This window comes from Colossoma macropomum, unplaced genomic scaffold (genome assembly GCF_904425465.1).
Source record: "Colossoma macropomum unplaced genomic scaffold, Colossoma_macropomum, whole genome shotgun sequence".
Taxonomy (NCBI): Eukaryota; Metazoa; Chordata; class Actinopteri; order Characiformes; family Serrasalmidae; genus Colossoma; species Colossoma macropomum.
The window spans coordinates 13,859,476-13,879,959 of record NW_023494807.1 but is presented as its reverse complement, the minus strand read 5'-3'; the positions used below and the strand labels follow the sequence as shown (position 1 = coordinate 13,879,959).

Sequence of the window (20,484 nt, the reverse complement as noted above, 5' to 3'; positions counted from 1 at the left end):
GTTAAAGATCTTATCAAGCGATCCCTCCGGAGCAGGATTTGGAATGAGTCTATGAAGGTCTGCTACGTATTTATGAATATTTTCATAGTTATTCTTGGACATAGATACAGCAAGAGGTATTGAGAATGTGACATACGCCTCCTTTTTCTAAGGTCAGCAAGTCTAAAACCTTCCTATCCTCCAGCACTACTTCTCGTAACGCACGAGTTCATCGTTTACTAAGCGGAGAGCTTCACTAGTCTCATTAGCTAGTTTCTGTGTGGAATAAGCCAAATAATTTATCTTCTGTAAGGCATCTACAACACCTCCAAATGGAAATATTCCCCACCCTACTGTCTGCGCTATACTAGACCAGGGGTCTTTTATAATGTGACCATTCCATGTTTGTTTACCGGTTAGGGTAACGCCAAGTTCTCTTTTCATACAAAGTAAAAGTCCATGAGATTGTAATGTGGTCCATGGGTCGGTATGGACCGTAATAGGAGGCATGACTACAGCCATGTAACAGGAACCGCACCATGAATCAGATGGGAGTGATGGATAAGCCTTGTTTCCACAAACCCAGTAGAAACCCAAAGGGAGTGGTTCCTTCATCCAAATACCGCATGGGTTGGTATTTGTGGTGGTAGAATGTTTACACCAAAATGTGCCATTCATAGAGAAGGCAGAGATTGAAACGGAACATGTACTGTTACCAAGATAAGTGTCCTCTGGATAACAAGGTTTGTCAATACATACCCAGCCTTAGGAAGCCCTCACAGGAATGGGATCTGCTATTCCATAATTCCAGCTAGATTTATCCCGATAATCACGCGCTATAGTTAAATTTGGATAAACCATAAAGTTGCAATTAGTACTATCAACTCTAACAGTATACTGCCAGCCAACAATCCAGGCGCTATCAGCATTAGGATTGTAACAGGCAGCTCTATTTGACCTGAGACATCTAACAATAGGCAATGGCCAGTTATCTTCACTTATACCATCTACCATCATTTGTGCTATTATTCTCATGGATTCAGATGCAGAATGGTCTGTACATAAAGCTTGCGCAGAAATGTTAGACATTGGAATCACATAATAGCGGTGATGCAAGGCATGACAAACAAAACACCCATCACCTCCTAAGGTATGATTTTGTGCCCACAGGATGGCCTGAGCACAGACCATGTTGTGGTCACAAACATCCTCCATCATGCCTGCAAAAGCTATTGTCAGGATGTTTATGAAAACCACAGATTTCATTCTTCTTTATTCCCTTTTTGTTATAAAAGTCTTTTTATTTTGCAGCTTGTCATCGTGGTAGCCGTCTTCTCTTCCAAAATATAGAGAGAAAGTGTTGATGTGTCCACACAGCTCACAGGGCAGCGTCAGGGGACCTAGATAGGCTTTGATGTCAGTTCGTCGACCACCATTCAGGAACCCGTCTGATGTCCTGTTCCTTCGTCACAGTCTCCGGCCTGCTCTGGGTATATCCTGGAAACAAAACAGACAGACACAGCGGCAGCATCATATTCTTAGTACACAACCCATGTCGTATGCCCTTGTGTAAAGGTTTGGTTTAGCCCTTGTAATGGATACCTTCTTTCCCTACCTAAACTGGGTCCTGGCCTCTGATGGGAGTAGGGGAGCGCTAGCCGCAAAGGGGAATTAGGAAGATCTTCACTCCTGAGGTTGACCCCCATGACCTAAACATCATAGTTCCTCCTCAGAGCATCTCCCAACCAGAGTCACCCATTTTATCCCTAAACTAGCCATCACCATCAGGTGGTGGCACCACCATGGTATAGCTCACATGTATCCATTTTGCGTTTCCTTGGCATTTTAGAGCAGAGGGTGTAGTAAGGAGGACCTGATATGGACCTTCCCACTTTGGCCCTAATGGCTGAGTGTTATGCACCTTAACCATTACCCACATACCTGCAATGATAGGATGACCCCCCTTTGTGGGTTCTTTCCATGCATCCAACACTTGTTTCTGAGCAGCGGCAACAGCCTCAGATAATGTCTGGCAGTATTGCAGCAAACTATCAGACATAACATGTATGTCTGCCGCTCTTAAATCAATAGTTCCTGGAAGCGACATAGGATGACCAGTAATAATCTCATATGGTGACAGCCGGGTACTTCTGTTAGTTGAAGCTCTGATGCTGCAAAGTACAGCTGGTAAAGCTTTCACCCATGAAACCCCTTCATGATGTAACTTGGTCAGTCTGGACTTTAAAGTTCTGTTCATTCTTTCGACCTGACCTGATGCTTGAGGTCGATAGGGACAGTGGAGATGCCACTTTATCTCCAACAACCTTGCTACTTCTTGACAAACCTTCCCAGTAAAGTGAGTTCCTTGATCACTCTCAGTGACCCTTGGGAGACCCCACCTTGGGATAAAATCTTTCACCAGACATTCAGCGGTATGCAGGGCGGTGCCTTTAGTAGTGGCATATCCCTCAATCCACCTTGAGAACCTGCAAATTATTATCAAATAGTCCTGTTTTCCCTGGCATCTTGGCAAAGTGATGGAATCTACCTGCAATTCTTGAAACGGGCCACTTGGTGGTGTTACAGTTTGGTAGGGGAGGGAGACTGCAAGTCTTGGGTTTGCCTTAAGACAGGTGGTGCAAGCTAGACAATGACTCTCTGCATACTTGCGGAATTTAGGATTCCACCATACTTGGTTGAAGCGGTGTACCATCTGGGTTACTCCAGGGTGACCTAGGCTATGTATGGTAGCCACCAAAAAAGGGAAGCATGGCATCAGGAGCCACATATTTACCCCCCTTTACCCAGATACCATCGCAAAGAGCTGCACCTCGCTCAACCCAAGTCCAAACTTCCAAACCCAGGGCCTGCTGGTATAAAGCAAGTGGATCAGCCAAATTTTTAACAACAGGTTGTTCACAGGGTGACAGGATATATTCAGTAGGCAAAAGACAAGCCCTTTTTGCTGCATTATCAGCTAAACAGTTGCCTTGGTGTTCAGCAGATGTGGCAGAAGAATGGGCTTTTATTTTAATAATAGCAACCTGTTTTGGAAGTGCGAGCGCTTCCATTAGTTCTGCCACCTGCTGAGCATTTTTCACTGGGGTTCCATTTGCTGTCAAAAAATGTCTCTGCTTCCATAACAAGCCAAAATCATGGCATATGCCATGGACATACTTCGAATCGACAAATACATTTGCTTTTAAACCTTCAGCAAGCACACAGGCACGAGTTAGTGCTACCAGTTCTTCAGCATACATGCTCTGCACCGCACTAGACACCAGAGTTTCACAGTCATGATCATCTGAGTCATACTCCAGTTCCACCAAATGATCTGAAATAGCATTCACAGGTGCCCTTTTGATCACTATATTAGGGGCAGTTAAGACTGCAAGCCAGTTACCCCACCTTTGTGCTGTCACTGAAACAATCCTGCCATTTAAGCAAAGAGGAAACTGAGTGTGGACATTTAACAGTAAGAATCTGATCCAAAACAATTGGAGCAACAGCTAAAACAGACAGATAAGTTGCCTGGATTGCTCTCAGGCAAGGTGACATTCCTAGTGCTACCGTGTCTATTTTAGCTGAGTAATAAAACACCGGCCTCTCTCTCTCTCTCTCTCTCTCTCAATGACTTTGGGTTAAACAGCTAGACACAAATCCTAGTGACTCTGAAACATACAGGGTGAATGGTAGGTCCATGTTCACTAAGCCTAGTGCTGGGGCCTTGCATAGAGCAGTTTTAAGGGAATGGAACGCTTGTAACTGATCATCATTTAGCTGAAACTCAGGCTTCTGATTTTCTGTTTTGGTTAGATCGTATAGCGTTTGAGCCGTTTTTGTATAATCTTCAGTCCAAGGCCGACAGTAATTGCACAATCCCAGAAAAGAGCGTAGCTGTACTAGGTGAAACGTACCGCGGCACACCGGTCAGGCAAGATTGACCTCTGAGCCTGCGACACCAGCTGCCCCAAATACTGAACAGAGGATTGGTTAATCTGGGCCTTTTTAAAAGAGGCTTTGTGTCCTACCGAATGTAGGTAATCTAACAAAGCTAGCAAGTCATGTTCATGTTCCTCTGCATTTGAGGAAGCTATCAAAATATCATCTATATATTGTAGAACCGTACTAGTCATTGTTGGAGCATCAGATGATGCTAACTGTCTACGCAGGGCTTGATGATAAATAGTAGGTGAATTATGAAGGCCTTGTGGCAATCTTGTCCACTGGTATTGTTGGGAACCTACAGTAAAAGCTAGCCATGGTTGATAATCTTCATATAAAGGTTCAGACCAAAATCCATTTGCCATATCAATTACAGAGAAAATACAATGTACTGGACGCAATCCATTAAAAATAGTGGACGGATCAGCTACCATAGGTGCAATTTTTGTTATGCATTTGTTAGCTTCACGATAATCTACAACCAGACGAAATGAATCCCCTTTAGGAACCGGCCATACCAGTGAGTTGCTGGGACTTTGGGTTGGACACAATACACCTTGTCTAACCAAATCCTCCACTATAGGATAGCTGCCAATGCTGCATCATTAATTGGATACTGCTTGGTATTCGGGGGAGGAGTACCAGCCAGTTTGACAGATTCAACCTTTAGCAAACCACAATCTGTGGGAGATTTGGACCAGATAGGGTGTTCTTTAATGGTAGACAAACTAATGGTAGCTAATAACCATGTCACAGAATTCGGTGAGATTGTGAGCTTAGATGCAAACTGAGTAATTATTTTCATACCTAAAATAGGAGATGTGGATATCTGTCCCACCCACAAAGGCACTGACAATGTATGTGGACCACAGTGTATCTCTAATGGTTCAGACAAGTGCAACTGAGTCTGACCTGTAACTCCAGAAGCTAAGCTTCCTTCTTTTGACAAAGGTATGTGTAATGACTGTGCCAGTGTTGAAGGTAAGACAGATATTTGGGCGCCTGTATCAAACAAAAAAATCAATGTCTGTGCCACACACGGTCAATGTTACAAACAAACGATTATCATACGGATTAACATTCGACCAAGCGCCCAAATTGCGTTGCACAACGTCTATTAGTTTAAAGATCCTGCTGGAGGAGCTGTGGCTGTATGGTATGCTGTTGTACATATTTTAGGATGGCACCTGCTTGTTCAGGAGAAAGAGCAACAGCCTTACCTTGGCCCTTGTTATAATTAGAAGATTTATGGTCCTGATCACGCTTCTTTTTTCTGCAAACTTTCTGCCAGTGTCCTATTGCCCCACAATAACAACAATGGCCCCTATGTCCGTTAGATTGTGCTACAACATTTCCTTGTTTAGCACTGACCTGTTGCCCTGGTATAGTTTGAATAACATGCACTTTATGGGACTTAGAAAGGTCACATTCTAAATCTGACGTTAAGGTCACAAGGTCCCTAAAATTCCTGACTTTCCAGTCTCTGTATGCAATGGGCAACTGTTGTTTAATTTTGTCACTCAAGCCATCAAACCAACATTGATGTAATGGACTAGGACCTGTAATTCTGTCCAAAGTATCATCCCGATATTCTGTCAAACCAGAATGGGCCAGGAAACATTCACGAAATCGAGCAGTGTAAGCAGGTACAGATTCACCTTTTCCTTGTTTGCATTCAGCTATGGTAGGCCAGGATGTAACATCTGACCCATGCTCTTTAATAAAAGCCTCAATTACTTTCCTGTGCTCATCTATAGTAGAGGTTTCATCCACAACTAGTTCATCATGCAATTCTTGGACCTCCCTTTCAGCAATATGTTGGGATAAAATTAACACCTCATCCAATGGATGCAGATTATATAATCGTCTTTTGTGACGCAACATACTGATGAAAGGAACAGTACCCATAACCCGAGGATGTTTAAAATCCTTGCTTAGTTTATCAAGCTGTTCTGGACTAAGGGGTATATGCTGGTCTTTTACACATACTCCCCCTGTGGCTAAATGCGTAACCGTCCTTACCAGCAGAGCACACTGCAATTGAGATGGTTCATGATTATCGGAATCTGATCCCGACTCACTATCCTGACAATCAGTAGAAAGTTCTGCCCTCAAATCTGGATATAATTTTGGACTACCAGTTGTTGGTGTTGGGTTACAGGGGACTACAGACTGATTTGACTTTACTTTTTCCTCCTGCAATTTAGTTTGATGCTTTTGTTGCAGTTTTTTATACGCTGACTCCAACTTATTAATTCTAGTATTAAGGCGTGTTATTTCTTGCTCATAGCGATTTCGCTCAGCCTCCATAAATTGCCTAGCAACATATGCAATGTGTTTACCACTGTCTTTCTGTATTGCATAACCTAGGGCTTTCTTACACCTACCCCCTCATCTAGAGACCAAATTTTATCTGGATGAACAGGCAATTTCTTTTGATAGTATTTGTCCAAACTAGATGAGTCTGTATGTTCACATAACTGTTCATCCAGTCTGACAATGGACACATCATCAGGCCAATCAGGTGCCACCCTACCACCCCTCTCTGTGGTAGCCTTCTCTCCTGCCATGGGCTTATGGGTACACTACCGCGGTCTTCCCTCTGTTCCGTCAACAAGAGGAGGATATCCTACTGGTTACAGGGTTTGCTTCAAAATGGGCACTCACCTAGTGATGAGATGCCCAATCCGAGTCACGGCACCACTTGATAGAATACAAACCCGGGAGACTCGATCTGTTGTCTGGGCAGGTGAAGTTTATTTGTTGTGCGCGCAGGTTCCAGACACCCAGCCAGCCCCCCTATACAATGGACTGTCCCACTTTTATAGCTGGACTGATGCCAAGATTAGACCCAGCGTATACAGGACAAGTAACAGGCGTGACAACATAACCATATAAGGAGAAACACAAGAAAAGGCAGCCTAAAATACTTCAAAACACACACACACAACACAGCACACTAATTTCCTTCAGCTGGCATTCCCAGACTCGACTTTCCTTTTAGGCTGGGCTTATCACGAGAGTCCCCAGCATATGTGTCAGAGGTCTGGCCTGGTTCAGGTGACATCTGCTCAGCATAGGAGTTGCCCAGGCGCTATTGGCCCCATTGCCTAGTTTCCCATGACCGTCTACAAGTCTAGGTAAACAGGCCACTCCAGCTACACAGGAGGCCTGGCAATATACACCAATCAGGCATAACTGATGCTGGAGTTTTTAAACACCTCAGTGTCACTGCTGGACTGAGAATAGTCCACCAACCAAAAATATCCAGCCAACAGCGTCCTGTGGGCAGCGTCCTGTGACCGCTGATGAAGGACTAGAAGATGGCCAACATAAACTGTGCAGCAGCAGATGAGCTGTCGTCTCTGACTTTACATCTACAAGGTGGACTGACAAGGTAGGAGTGTCTAATAGAGTGGACAGTGAGTGGACACAGTGTTTAAAAACTCCAGCAGCACTGCTATGTCTGATCCACTTGTACCAGCACAACACACACTAACACGCCACCACCACGTCAGTGTTACTGCAGTGCTGAGAATGATCCACCACCCAAATAGTACCTGCTCTGTGAGGGTCCTGACCACTGAAGAACAGGGTAAAAGATATAAAAGCTCAGGCTAAAAAAAACAATTAGCCATGCTAGCTTAGCTTGTGTTGGGCTAAGCTAGGCTGCTCTCTGTCGCTCGCATTAATGACACTGTGTGTCAGACTGCTATAGTGCAGAAGAAGCATCAGCATCAGACCACACAGGATGGGCAGTTGTTCAACTCGGCAAAAAAAAGAAGACACACAGAGAGTTAGTTCTGTGTTGTAGTTGAGTGAGCTCAAGGCTCTGATTCAGCTTGGGGTGCCAAGTTGTTTTCTCGTCTGTATAACTCACCTTGTCTGGCACACATGGAAACCATTCTAGTTATATCAAATAATGAAAACATATATATTTAGTATGAAACAATGAAAACATTGTCGACATTAGTAAGTCTACTCCAATTTATAAATTTTCCAAAATTGCATATCCTAGTCATATTGGTCTCTTTTAGTTATTTATTTTTTTGCTTTTCTGTCTAATTACATTGATCTCAGAGAAACAGAAAGAGATTGAGAGAACAAGAGAGAAAGGAGAAAGAGATACAGAGAGTCAGAGTCAAGAGAGAGAGAATAGATAGTGTGTGTATGGTGCTTTCTGAGAGTGTATATTATGATTTATAGTGTGTCTCAGCAGAAACCATTAATAATTCTGACTCATTTCTGTATCTGCAGGTCCAACCTCCCATAAAAATAAACTTTGTTATAAAATGTATTTGCCAAGTGTGTGTGATGGAAGATACAATGCTTAGAGCACACAGACACACACACACAAACACACACATATGGATACCCAACCCAACTGGGGACGCAGCAACACTGAGTAATTACTGTCTCAAAGTGTGTTACACTAAATACTGGTGTAATAATGTCTAAGTCCTGGTGTTATAAAAGCTAAGCACTGGTGTAAAACTTACACCAATTACTGGTGTAATAATTGCTAAGACATTCTTACACATTCAACAAACATACAGTGGTATCCAAAGTGTTGATGCCCTTGTCAAATTACATGTTTTGATGATTTTAAGAAAAATAGGTACGTATCGTCTTCGGAGAACACACTTCTGCACATTTTAATGTTTAGTTAGTGTTTATTTGTAGAATTCAACATATTGGAAACAGATAAAAGGAAGAATGTGGCCTGTAGCACATTTTATATTTTATGTTTATTTTTTAAATTATGTTAAACACAGTAACTAAATAGAAATTGAAATTGTGCACAAAAATCAACAAAACATGAAATTTGACTGGTGGTGAAAAAACTTTTGTTCTTACAAATGACTGAACGTTGATCCTGCACTGCACAAACACTTTGCTGAATTGTCAGAACTGTTGAGCAACTCATTACATATTCCATTTGTGTTTGAGATTGGCAGGTGTGTAATGTGTCTGCGTGTGAAAATGATGCGTGTATTAGGAAGACTCTCAGTAAAAACATTTCCAATTTACCCTCATCAGAAACACACTCAAAAAGGAGTATAAGAAAGGGCATGAAAAAATCACTTTAATGAGTGATGTTTCACATCCTGCTGAAAACAGTGTGCTTTGTAATGAATATAGAAAACCCTTTCTATAATCTGGTCCATGTAATACTGAAAGGTACTTAGGCAGTTTTTACAAAGATTCTGACATTCACCAGTGCTTTGTTCTTAGATAAGAACAGCATCTATGCACATTGAAGAGTACAAAGGTGCAAACAGTTCTGCGGTTTAAAAACACATCATGAATCTGGCATAGACTTCTTCTTAGGACCTTTCTCAAAAACAAATTTAAGAAAAACTTACATTGGTGAATGAAGGCCAGTGTTCCAGCCATGACACCCTGCAGAGTAAAAGATTATATTCTTAGTCTCATTCTGACTGGAATGTAGTGAAGAAGAGTGCTGCTATTTGAGTGAATAGGTGGTCAGAGAGTTAATAGTCTGCACAAATAAAAACATATTACTTTGAACATAACACTTTGCTTTGCCGGATTTGATGTGGGTACAGATATCAGCCTTTACAAATATCCAAAAATAAGCTCACTCAGGTGCTGAGGAGTAAGGCCATTTAGAGCTTTATGTCAATAAAATAATTTTATACTCAATTATTAAAATAATAATTATTAAAATAATTTTTATTAAAATAATTTTATACTCAATATTTTTTATTTACGTAGCACTTTTCATGCCGGTGGCAGCTCAAAGTTCTTTACAGGCAGATGATAAAACAATGTTACACAAGAAATTATAAGTTTTATAAAAAAAGTTAGAAATTACAAATTAAAAGATATATATCATGAGACATAGAGTTTTAATTAAATGCTAAGTTAAAGAGATACATTTTTAGATGCTTTTTAAAAATATGCGCTTGACTGTCTAATAAAAGGTGGAATTGAGTTCCACAGTTTAGAAGCATCATAACTGGAAGAGGCCTCTACATGTTTTCTGTATTTTACAGAGGGTATTTGTAGAAGGCCACTATGTACAGATCTTAGATTATGTGCTGGAACATAAACAGACAGACACTCTGTGATGTAAGCAGGTGCTAGGTCATAAGAGCCTTAAAAACTAGAAGCAGAACTTTAAAAACTATCCTGAACGATACAGGTAGCCAGTGCAGTTCTTTTAAAATGGGAATGATATGATCTCTTTTTTTTGTTTTTGTTAGTATGCGCGCTGCTGCATTTTGTACCAGTTGTAAGGGATGTATTGTTTTCTTAGGAAGTCCAGTAAGAAGAGCAGTACAGTAATCAAGTCTGCTGGTAACAAAGAAAAGGCGGAACTTTAGCAATATTTCTCAAATGATAGAAAGCTCTTTTGGTCTAACATCACACCCAGGTTTTGTACTTCAGGTTTGGTATATCGTATTGAATGCTTCAAGATCAAGCAGAACTAGAAGATGCATTTCCTTGGTTAAAGAATAAGAAAAGATTGTTGACAATTTTCACTAGTGCTGTCTCTGTACTATGTACTTCTCTGTACTGCTCTCTGTACTATGATGAGGCCTAAATCCAGACTGAAATTTTTCATGTATACAGTCCCTATGCAAAAAAGAACTTGTTGTGCCACAGCTTTTTCCCCCAAATCTTTGATATAAAGGGACGATTTTAGATAGGTCTATAATTTAATAGCTCACAGGGATCAAGATTAGGTTTCTTAATCAGAAGTCTAATTACTGCTAGGTTGACAGAATAGGCTTGGATATTTCTGGCAAAATTATTTGAGTAAACTTGTAGGAATTGGATCTAATAAGCAAGTAGAAGATTTTGAGGAGGAAATAATTTTAACTAGCTCAGTTTGTTGAAGGTAAATGGCATCTGGGGTTCAGTAGCTGTTTGGTTCTTCGTCAATTTAGAAATTGTGCTAAATAATATTCTACGATTATTATTATTATAATTTTCAATCAGAGAGGAGAGATAGGTTGAGTGTGCTGCAGTTAGTGCTCTTTTGTAGTCTATAAGGGTATCCTTCAAGGCAGACTGGAATAATTCTAGTTTAGTCAGGTGCCATTTTCTGTTTTAAAGCCCGAGTATGATCATTGTGCCATGGAGCAAGCTTTTTCTGCCTTATTATTTTACTCTTTACTAGGGGTGGGAATCTCTAGGCACCTCACGATTCGATTCGATTACGATTCAGAGGACTGCAATGCGATTATAAAACGATTATCGATGCATCTTTTTTTCTATGTAGCATTTTCTCACTGTGTGAGCTCAAGTTTCGAGTTCAAGTTTCAAGTTTATCTGTTATTTGCACAACATGTCAGGACATTTATGCATTGAAATGCTTGTGGTGAGGCACAGCTAATCACTCTACAGAAAGTAAATAAGTAAAAATAAAAATACAAGAAAAACCAACTGAAATATATTAAATATACACAAAATATACACAGAATATACAGACAATGTACATTTTAAAGTGACTAAGTGACTCGGTGTTATTGTTATTTAAAGTGACTTGGTACTTTTAAAGCAAAGTATTTGTAATGATCCATAATGAATTTACTTCCAATATCTTTTTTAATAAAACAAATGGAAGTGATGTCGCAAGTGAACTAGAAGGCTCTCATTCAGTGCTCTTGTTTGGAGCACGAGAAGCTGCTGCTACTCATCTGCGATAAAATGCGCAGTTACGGTGAAATAAGATCCAGTTGTAATGGATCTCCACGCAGCACATGTTACAGCTATTCTACCCGTTTTCTTTAGTGATTTTATAACTTCGGTTTTGGTCTCGTTGTAGAGACGAGGGGGAGAGAGATCGCTGTGTCAGCAAAATGTCTTTGAGACGGGTCGTGTGCAACATGGCGCGAAAGCCCTGTTTCGCAACGACTGAGAACTGCAGGTCACGTAGCAGCGATGCGTTATTCGCATTTATAAGCAGCGCAGTTGGTTTCCTGGTACGTTAAATCTGCAACGAGAGACTGTCAAACACTAAACGGTTGCGAAGATGAAGTCGCTTCTCTTTCGAATTCTCCCGTTCCACCTTAAATGGTGCCGCATTTACATTCGGCGCCTCAGTTAGAATTTAAGGTGGAACGGGTAAATTCGAACAAGAAGCTGGAGAATAAGAAGCGACTTCAGCCTCGGAAAACAGTCGAACGATGAGAAACATTTAACTGATCTACTTCTGAGGAAAAGTTTTCTGGCGGAGATGGGAGGAAAGCGGCTATAGCTGAAGCTTAAAGCAGAGCGAAGTAAATCTGCGTTTTCGTTTGTATTATTTAGCCTATACTAGGACATTATCACATACTGAGACATACTGGACATTAAATGTTGTGGCTCCCAAGCTGGTTTGATTTTTGTTGAAAGGACAAAATGGCTCTTCTTATCATTTGGGTTGTGACTCCTGATCTAACCTGGCTTTTAATGCAGAGGGAGCCGGTCGGATTTCTCGCTCATCCAGTGGTGTTTTTGTTATGTGCCGCCACAGACTGTCCGGGCGCTGCACTTCCGCACTTCCAAGTTCCGCCTTTTGCGTTCTGTCAACATTACGTTACAAATTAAATATTTAGAGATTTTTGACATTTGTGGATCGATTCAGAATCGTTCACGTCACTCGGTAGTTTCAGATGAACAGCTGATGGAAGCTGATAGATCTGGAAGCTTTTTGATAAAGCTACTAGCTGTGGAGGATGTTATAGATTGTAGTAAGTGAAAATTAATTTTTATTTGTTCCTCGATTACTTATATTCAGAAAAATTTGTAGAATTTTAGAAGAAGAGAATTTGTAGAGAAGAGAATCTGCTTTCTGGTTCATGCCTAAAGCTTTTGTATAAAAGGTTGTTATACCTCCACCCCGGCCGCTTAGATGAGGGCTATATTAGTCTCAATATTCGGAAACCTATGTGGCGTCTAAGGCAGCTAGCTGACGGTTGTTTTAGCCTGTTTGTCAGCGACTGACTGTCCTATACTGATGGCTATCTAAGAGACTTCAAGCTATGCTACAGGAAATGAGAGCAGCATCCTCCTGCAAGGGATGGATACGGTCCCAGCTGAAAAGACCAGGCTTGCCCTCAAAAATAGACCAATTATCTACAAAGCCCACATTGTTTTCTGAGCACCACTTGGACAATCAGCAGTTCAGAGACTGTAACCTGCTGTAGATTTTGGCACCTCGTCGAACTGGGATGCGGCCAGAATGTAGTACGGCATCGGACACCGTCTGGGCTAAAGTGCACACCTCCTTAATGTTCTCTTTAGTTATTTCTGACTGCTGCAGTGTGTGTGTCTACGTATATATATACACAGACACAGACACACACACACACACATATATATATATATATATATATATATATATATATATATATATATATTAATTAGAGAGGACTGCTTTACCGTTAAACAGCTTGGAAAATACACTGGGAAACTGGGGTTCACGTTTAAGAAGTGTGCTGCCTCACACACCAGTAGTCAATTTCACACACAGAGAGACAGGCAGAGAGAGAGAGATAGGGGGAGAGAGGTTTGTTAAGAAACTGCCTGTGTTTTTTCTGTCTGCTGTGCACTGTAATGCTAGCTGGATTCCCCTGTACATGAATGGAATTTAAAATAAACCCCACGAAATTGACTGAAAGTTACAATAGAGCAGCTAAATTAACTCTAACCTGTAGAGAACAATCCTCTAATCCCTAATTACAGCCGGCGTGCAGTATTTTCTGTACAGATTTGGAAAATATTGTGCTAATTATTTTTAGATATTGCCTAGGCCATTACAACAGCATGGCTCCATTGTAAAAGAGTCCAGGTCAGGGGCATGTCTATGGGTGGGCTGGGGTGGGTGTTGCCCACCAGGAGTTAAGCCTTGCACACCCAGAGGAATCATCTTCCCATCCAACCTTCCCAAAAAAAAAATCACTGTTGTAGCTATTTTTATGAGTGTTTATATATTTTGTGTCATAGATAATTTTGTTATTGCACATCTAAAATGCACTGCTTTCCTGTTGCCCGTTTTCAAGGTGTGGGTGTGCTTTATCAGAGCTCCTCCTTCACATTATTGCTAAACCAAGCACTTCTTCACACATGCAGAAAAGACATGGTGAAGTGAACTGCTAAACCAGTGTAGCTGCTCTCAGCAATCCAAGTAAAACAGTTAATGCCTTTGATAAGTTAATTCTTTTCTCTGGTTCTTATAAGTTATATCAGTAGTCTTGTTTAGTTCCACAGTTGAGTCTTCACGTTTTGCAAGCTGTGTATTTCTAAGTTACCAGATCACTTGGTAGCCACTGGTTTAGTGATTACCCATCTCCACGCAAGCTATAGCTGATTTGTTGCTATTCACTGGAGTTGGCTTATTGAGTAGGTGTAAATTATATTTACAGAAGGGGGCACGATTAGTTTTATTTAGATAGCTATCCATCCAGCATGGATAGGTGGTTCATTAAAAAGAGTGACCTTCAACCCCAGTGCATGCTGCCTCCACTGTCGAGCCCAGCACGTCTGCCAACACCGAGCAAAGTGATACACTGTTAGAAATAAAGGTTCTGTGCAGGTATATTTTTCATTCATCAATATACAAACAATTTAAATGTTGCCTCAAAGGTACAACAGTGGCTTTAAGGTCCAATCATGTACCTTAAATAAGTTAAATAAGTTTTTCCAGGTGAAAAGTATGTATTTGCATCTTTTCATAACCTAATGTTTTAAAACAGAACAATAAAATAAAAAGCCTGGAGGTGAGATGGGGTGTGTGTGGAGTCAGTACAACTTAGAAAATATAATTACAATGGATTATGGTACAGTTATGTTCCCTGACTAAAGGTACTGAGATGTACCAGAAAGTTTAGTGCCTTTTTTCTGAGAATGTACGGCAGCAAACTTCCATCCTCCACAAAATTCAGAAACACCATCCTCCAGCTCTGCCATGTCCGCTCCTGACTTAAATATAGCCTGTCCCGGCCAATTATATGTAGTTATCCCAGGTGCCGATTTGGACAAACTGCGAGAAGCTTAGTGCAGGATGATACCTTTCTCACATGATGCTTGCTTTTGCTTTGCCTGTTTCAAATTTGGTGTTTTCAATTCAGAACGAGAGGACATATTCACAACCGTGGACACAGTAATTGGAAGAGAGCATTTGAATGAGACTCTGTATTCCTCACATTAGAGCAATGTCTGAATGGCAGGAATATCAGCGTTGTGCGGAGATAGGTGGAAGTATCGTGCAACTACTGGGTCAAACCCAGACAGAAAAGAACAGGCACTATGTTTACGCAAAGTTGTTCAGTTTCTCACTGTAAATGAGCTAGCTCTCAGTGGGCACCATCAGGGGGATGAGGTGGGTTTTTTGATTACTTGCAGAAATTGCAAAAGGCATCGCTGAACACACTAAATACACAACAAATGCTGTTCAAAATAAAAAAAAGGAATTTGTATATGCTACAGACTGACATCCTAACTTGCCATATAGGGAAGTTAGGATGTCAGTCTGTAGCATATACAAATTATAATATAAATATTAAATATACATATATACATATACATATACAAATCAGTCTCAATACAACTGCATTGAGCTGCATTTTACTGTTCTAGTTCCCCCCTGTCCCCCCTTCACTAACCTATGTTATATGTGATGATTTGATCTTTTATTTAACATTATCTTAGACCTAAACGCGGCATTCAGCAAGCAGCCTGAGTGATTAATTGCATTCAGTAGGTAAACAGAACATCTCTTTATACTGTCTCCAATCTAGCTTACTCACCTTTGTCTTCTTTTACCTTTATTGATGTTTAACTTAGCTAGCTATCAGTTGCAATCTAGATGTTTTACAATAGACACAGAAGTAAACAAAAAAAACCCCCCACAAAATAGTAAAAAAATAAAAGCTTTATTGCATCTGGTAATCATAGTGAACCTAGACATTGTTCTATTCTAGGCAGAACTATAGTAGTTCATTATACGGATGTTCATCATACAGCCCTGCTGCCTGACCCTATGCATTCTGTTCTGTTGTAGCTACTAAAGATCCAAACTAAAATTTGTTCACAAGTTTTCCTCTCTAGTTCATACAAATGCTCATTGCTCATCATAAATTCTAAGTCAAAATTTTACAGAGTTGCATTACTTTTTTTCTTTTTCACAAGGTAATGGCCTTGGCACCCCTAAAAAATCGGATACTGTAATTGTATTCATTTTGCCCGCCCCCATTAAATTATGTCGTTGTTTACATACCCTACTTAGGAAAAGCAACATTGTTGTTGTTGCCCACCCAAATAATTCAAATGCCCACCCAAAGATCCTGGTAACACCTCTGGTCCAGGTGCTAAACTGGCCTGCCTGTAGTCCAGACCTGTCACCCACTGAGAACATTTGGGGCCTTATGAAACAAAAATTACAACAAAGGAAACCCCAAACTGTCAAGTAAATGAAATCCTGTTTCAAGCAAGAATGCGAAAACATTTCACTTTCAAAACTACAGCAACTGGTCTCTTCAGTTCCCAAACGCTTACAGAGTGTTGTTAAAAGAAGAAATGTTGGAACACAGTGATAAACATGCCCTTGTCCCAACTTTTTTTAAATGTGTTGTTGGCATCAAATTCAAAATGGGCATTTAAAAAAAAAGAAACTCTGTTTCATCATTTGATATGTTGTCTTTGTACTATTTTCAATTAAATATAGTTTAAATCATTTGCACATCATTGCATTATGTTTTTATTTACATTTTGCACAGTGTCTCCTTTTAGGAAAGAGGATCGTATTTTATACATTTGTATTTTATATATATATGAATGTATGTATGTATGTATGTGTGTGTATATATATATAGGTCAGGGCTCTGTGCGTGCCAGTCAAGTTCAGTGATGTCATGCTGGAACAGAAAAGGTTCTTCCCCAAACTGTTCCTACAAAGTTGGCAGCATACAAATGTCCAAAATGTCTTGGTATGCTAAAGCATTAGGATTTCCCTTCACAGGAACTAAGGGGCCTAGGCCAGCCCCTGAAAAACCCCATAGCATTATCCCTCCTCCACCAAACTTTACTGTTGGCACAATGTAGTCAGGCAGCTAGCATTATCCTGGCATTCGCCAAACCCAGACTTGTCTTTCAGACAGCCTGATAGGGAAGCATGATTCATCACTCCACAAAATATGTTTCCACCGCTCCGAAGTCCAGTGGCAGCATGCTTTATACCACTCTATCTGATGGTTAGCATTATGCTTGGTGATGTAAGGCTTGCATGCAGCTGCTCGGCCATGGAAGCCCATGTAATGAAGCTCCCAGTGCACAGTTTTTGTGCTAATGTTAATGACAGAGGAGGTTCGGAAGTCTGCATTTATTGAGTCAGCAGAGTATATAATACCATTCCTATAATACCACTTACATTTGATCGTGAAATGTCTAAGTGGGAAGAAATTTCGCAAACTGACTTTTTGCAAAAGTCGCATCTTATGACAGTACCACATTCAAATTCAGTGTGCTCTTTAGAATGACCCATTCTTTGATAAATGTTTGTAAAGGCAGACTGCATGGCTAGATACTTTATTTTATACACCTGTGACAGTGGGACTGAATGAAACACCTGAATTTAATGATTAGTAGTATTATGCCAATACTTTTGTCTGTATAGTGTATACATGTATGGGTCAAATAAGGTGTTTATTAAAAAGGACATAATGTGCATTTGTATACCTGCATATATGTATCCATTTATATCTATGTGCACATTGTTAAATATGGTTGGTGTTATCAAAGCCTTTAATTGCCTATTTCAGTTATTAAAACTCTACCAGTCTGGGTGCACCATTTGACTTTGTGCCACCTGACCTCTCAGACTAATTTCTTATTAAACAGGCATCTTATATTATAGAAGATAACTACTTACAACGCCTTTTTTGATGTGTGTGGTTCTGTGTGTGTATGTGTGTGTATACATGTATGTGCATGTGTGTGCACGTGTTTGTGAGCAGGCTAGCGATTATGTGGAGCGGTTGTGTATGTTTGAATAACTAAGAGAACTGAGTCTAGTGCATGGGACAGGTTGAATTAATTGGGTTTGGGAGGTTACCATTGTAGGAAGTTTTTAATCAAGGCTGTTCCATTGATATATAATCTATGAGTAAGTTATTCCAGTGAGTGATGTTGGTAGTCCTCCTTGATTTTTTTTTTTACTGTTTTTCATTACTGACAGACTTTTTTAATGTGTGATTCTTTCTCCCTGTGTGTGGCAGGAATTGTGTCCAAATCATTTGAGTGCCGACTGAAGGGTCAGGGGGCATCATATGTTGAGACTGAATCTGCGTTTGCACCGGATGAAGGGCGGCTGGGCTCGGAGGCACTGCAGCAAGTAATCATCATCCAAGGCTATGGTGAAGCAGGAGCTATGGAGCAGGAGCTGGAGGAGTCGGCTGCTGCCACACTGCACACGCTCGCCATGACACACACACACACACAGCTGCAGGTGGCCCAGGTGCTGCACATCACCGAAGACGGACAGGTCATACCCTGCCACAAGGTGGCGCCATCCGGGACCCCTCTGCCTGAGGGAGCGACACAGTACCTGCTGGTGGAGGGCCAGGAAGAGGGCCAGAGCAGCCCAGAGCAGGCTGGGGTCAGCCAGGTGCTGTCTGAATCCTCCACTGCACTGGACGCCCTGCTGTGTGCAGTGTCAGAGATTGGCCAGCAGGGCAGCACCGGAGAGACAGAAATCATCACCTCAGAGCAAGAGGGCCATGCCCAGGGTGAGGGGCATGAGGAAGTACAGGTGTATGGGGAGGTTGTAGAAGGTGTCGAAGGTGAGGGAGCAGAGTCAGTAGACGTTGTCACGCAAGTGGTTGGTCATGGCGACCAGGACACACCTGAAGGGGTGGTGCAGGAAGTGCTGCAGTTTGCCGCCAGCCAGTTGATGATGAAGGAGGGGCTTACACAGGTAATTGTAAACGATGAGGGGACGCATTATATTGTAACAGAGCTGGATGACTCCACCCTGCAAGTAGAGGGCGCTGTGTATGCTCAGAGTGAAGGGGTGGAGTCTGGGGAAACCAACCAACCAAATGAGGGCACAGTAACCTATTCACACATCAGCCTTAACCAAGCTGCTCAGGAATGAAGGGGTGGGTCCCAAAGAGCTTGTACCCCCCACCTTTTTCTCTGAGTCCATTTGGCTCCACACACTAACTCAGGAGCTGGAGAAGGCTGGTTTGGGCACTGATGATGGATGATCAACAACCTCCTGCTGCCATTGAAAAGCTGTAGTAAATCCTTTTCAAGTCTACTGATTTTTTCTCCTTATTACAAGCTAAATCTTTTTAAGAGGCAATGTTGTAGCATCATGATCAGAGATCCCTTCATGGAATAATTAATTTTTTTCATAAATAAAATGTCACACCAAATTGTTCATGACAGCTCAATGGAAGGTACATTATCATTTAGCTAAAAGTTGTCCAAAAAAGCCATGTTGTATTTTGTTTTTTATTTTTTTTCTTAACACAGAGTGTTCTACAAGAAAAAAAATGCATTTCAGACTTCATCGCAATGTTTGTTTTGTTTTTGAATATTTCAGTAAGCTTCTTTTTTTACATTTGTTTAGATGGGAATTTTCTTGCTTTGTTTGGTTCATTTTGCATGTTGAAGGATTTGACAATGTCAGGTTGTGAGCAAATGGATGGTCAGTGTTCAGCAGCAGACACTCAAAATCACACTGAAACTCATCACTGCTACGCTTCCCTTACAATGGTTTTGAATTAATTTTAAGCTCATTAACTGATTAATGTAATTCTTTTGCAGGAAATAAGATGTTTTTTCTGGCTGTCATCATCCATTTTTATTTATCCGTGCTCTGCCCACAAAGGCATTCTTTCATAGCTACTGTAGCACACAGAGATTTGCAATAGTTGAAATGGATAATTAAATATAATAGTTCTGTAAAACTTGTCGAAGAACACATTTTAGGCAGATCATTGATAGTATAATGAAGTGGCTGTTTGGATTGTTTGCTGACATCTCTCCCATGTTGTAAATGATTCTTGTTGTTTTCTATATTATGCTGACGGTTGTAGGTCTGGGAAGTTTTAATTCAGACCAGACAGTTTCTTTTTACATTCTGCTTATAAAAACCCTTACTTAATACTACTATATTTTCCTGTGTTGATTCTTGTCTAAATATAAATCTCACTCCACTTCAGTGCTGATTTCTCTGAAATTAATTCTGAACACCTTCAGCTCAATTACATCAAAATTACACTGAAAAAACTTGTTTCTGAAATTTTCCACTGTGATACGTTTTGAGGGATCCAATATGAATAGCAGAAATCAGTAACAGAAACATGTTTAATCGATCAAAAATAAAAAGAATAACAAAATGCGTAAATAAATACATGTACTTCTGTGCATGTCTGTGTGAGTTGTTTAATTAGGTTTAGATTTAAGAGTCATTAGGGTGTATTAGTTTAGGGTTATTATTATAATTATTATTAGTATTATTATTATTATTATTTTTTATCTTTTATTATTATTACTGCATGAACTACGAAATACGGAAAAATTTGAGTGGACAAAATAAAC

The 20,484-nt window shown here is 40.6% G+C and overlaps 1 protein-coding gene across 5 annotated transcripts in view; it reads left to right on the top strand.

The window, feature by feature from the left end:
- Window positions 1–20,032, top strand: part of znf407 (zinc finger protein 407) — a 94,202-nt gene extending 74,170 nt beyond the window's left edge. For all 5 annotated transcript variants that reach the window (XM_036556158.1, XM_036556156.1, XM_036556155.1 and 2 more), the window contains one exon: window positions 18,153–20,032. In XM_036556158.1, the coding sequence (XP_036412051.1) occupies window positions 18,153–19,030 (878 nt within the window). In that variant the 3' untranslated portion in view covers window positions 19,031–20,032. The remainder of the gene's footprint in view (window positions 1–18,152) is intronic.
- The last annotated feature ends 452 nt before the right edge of the window (window positions 20,033–20,484 follow it).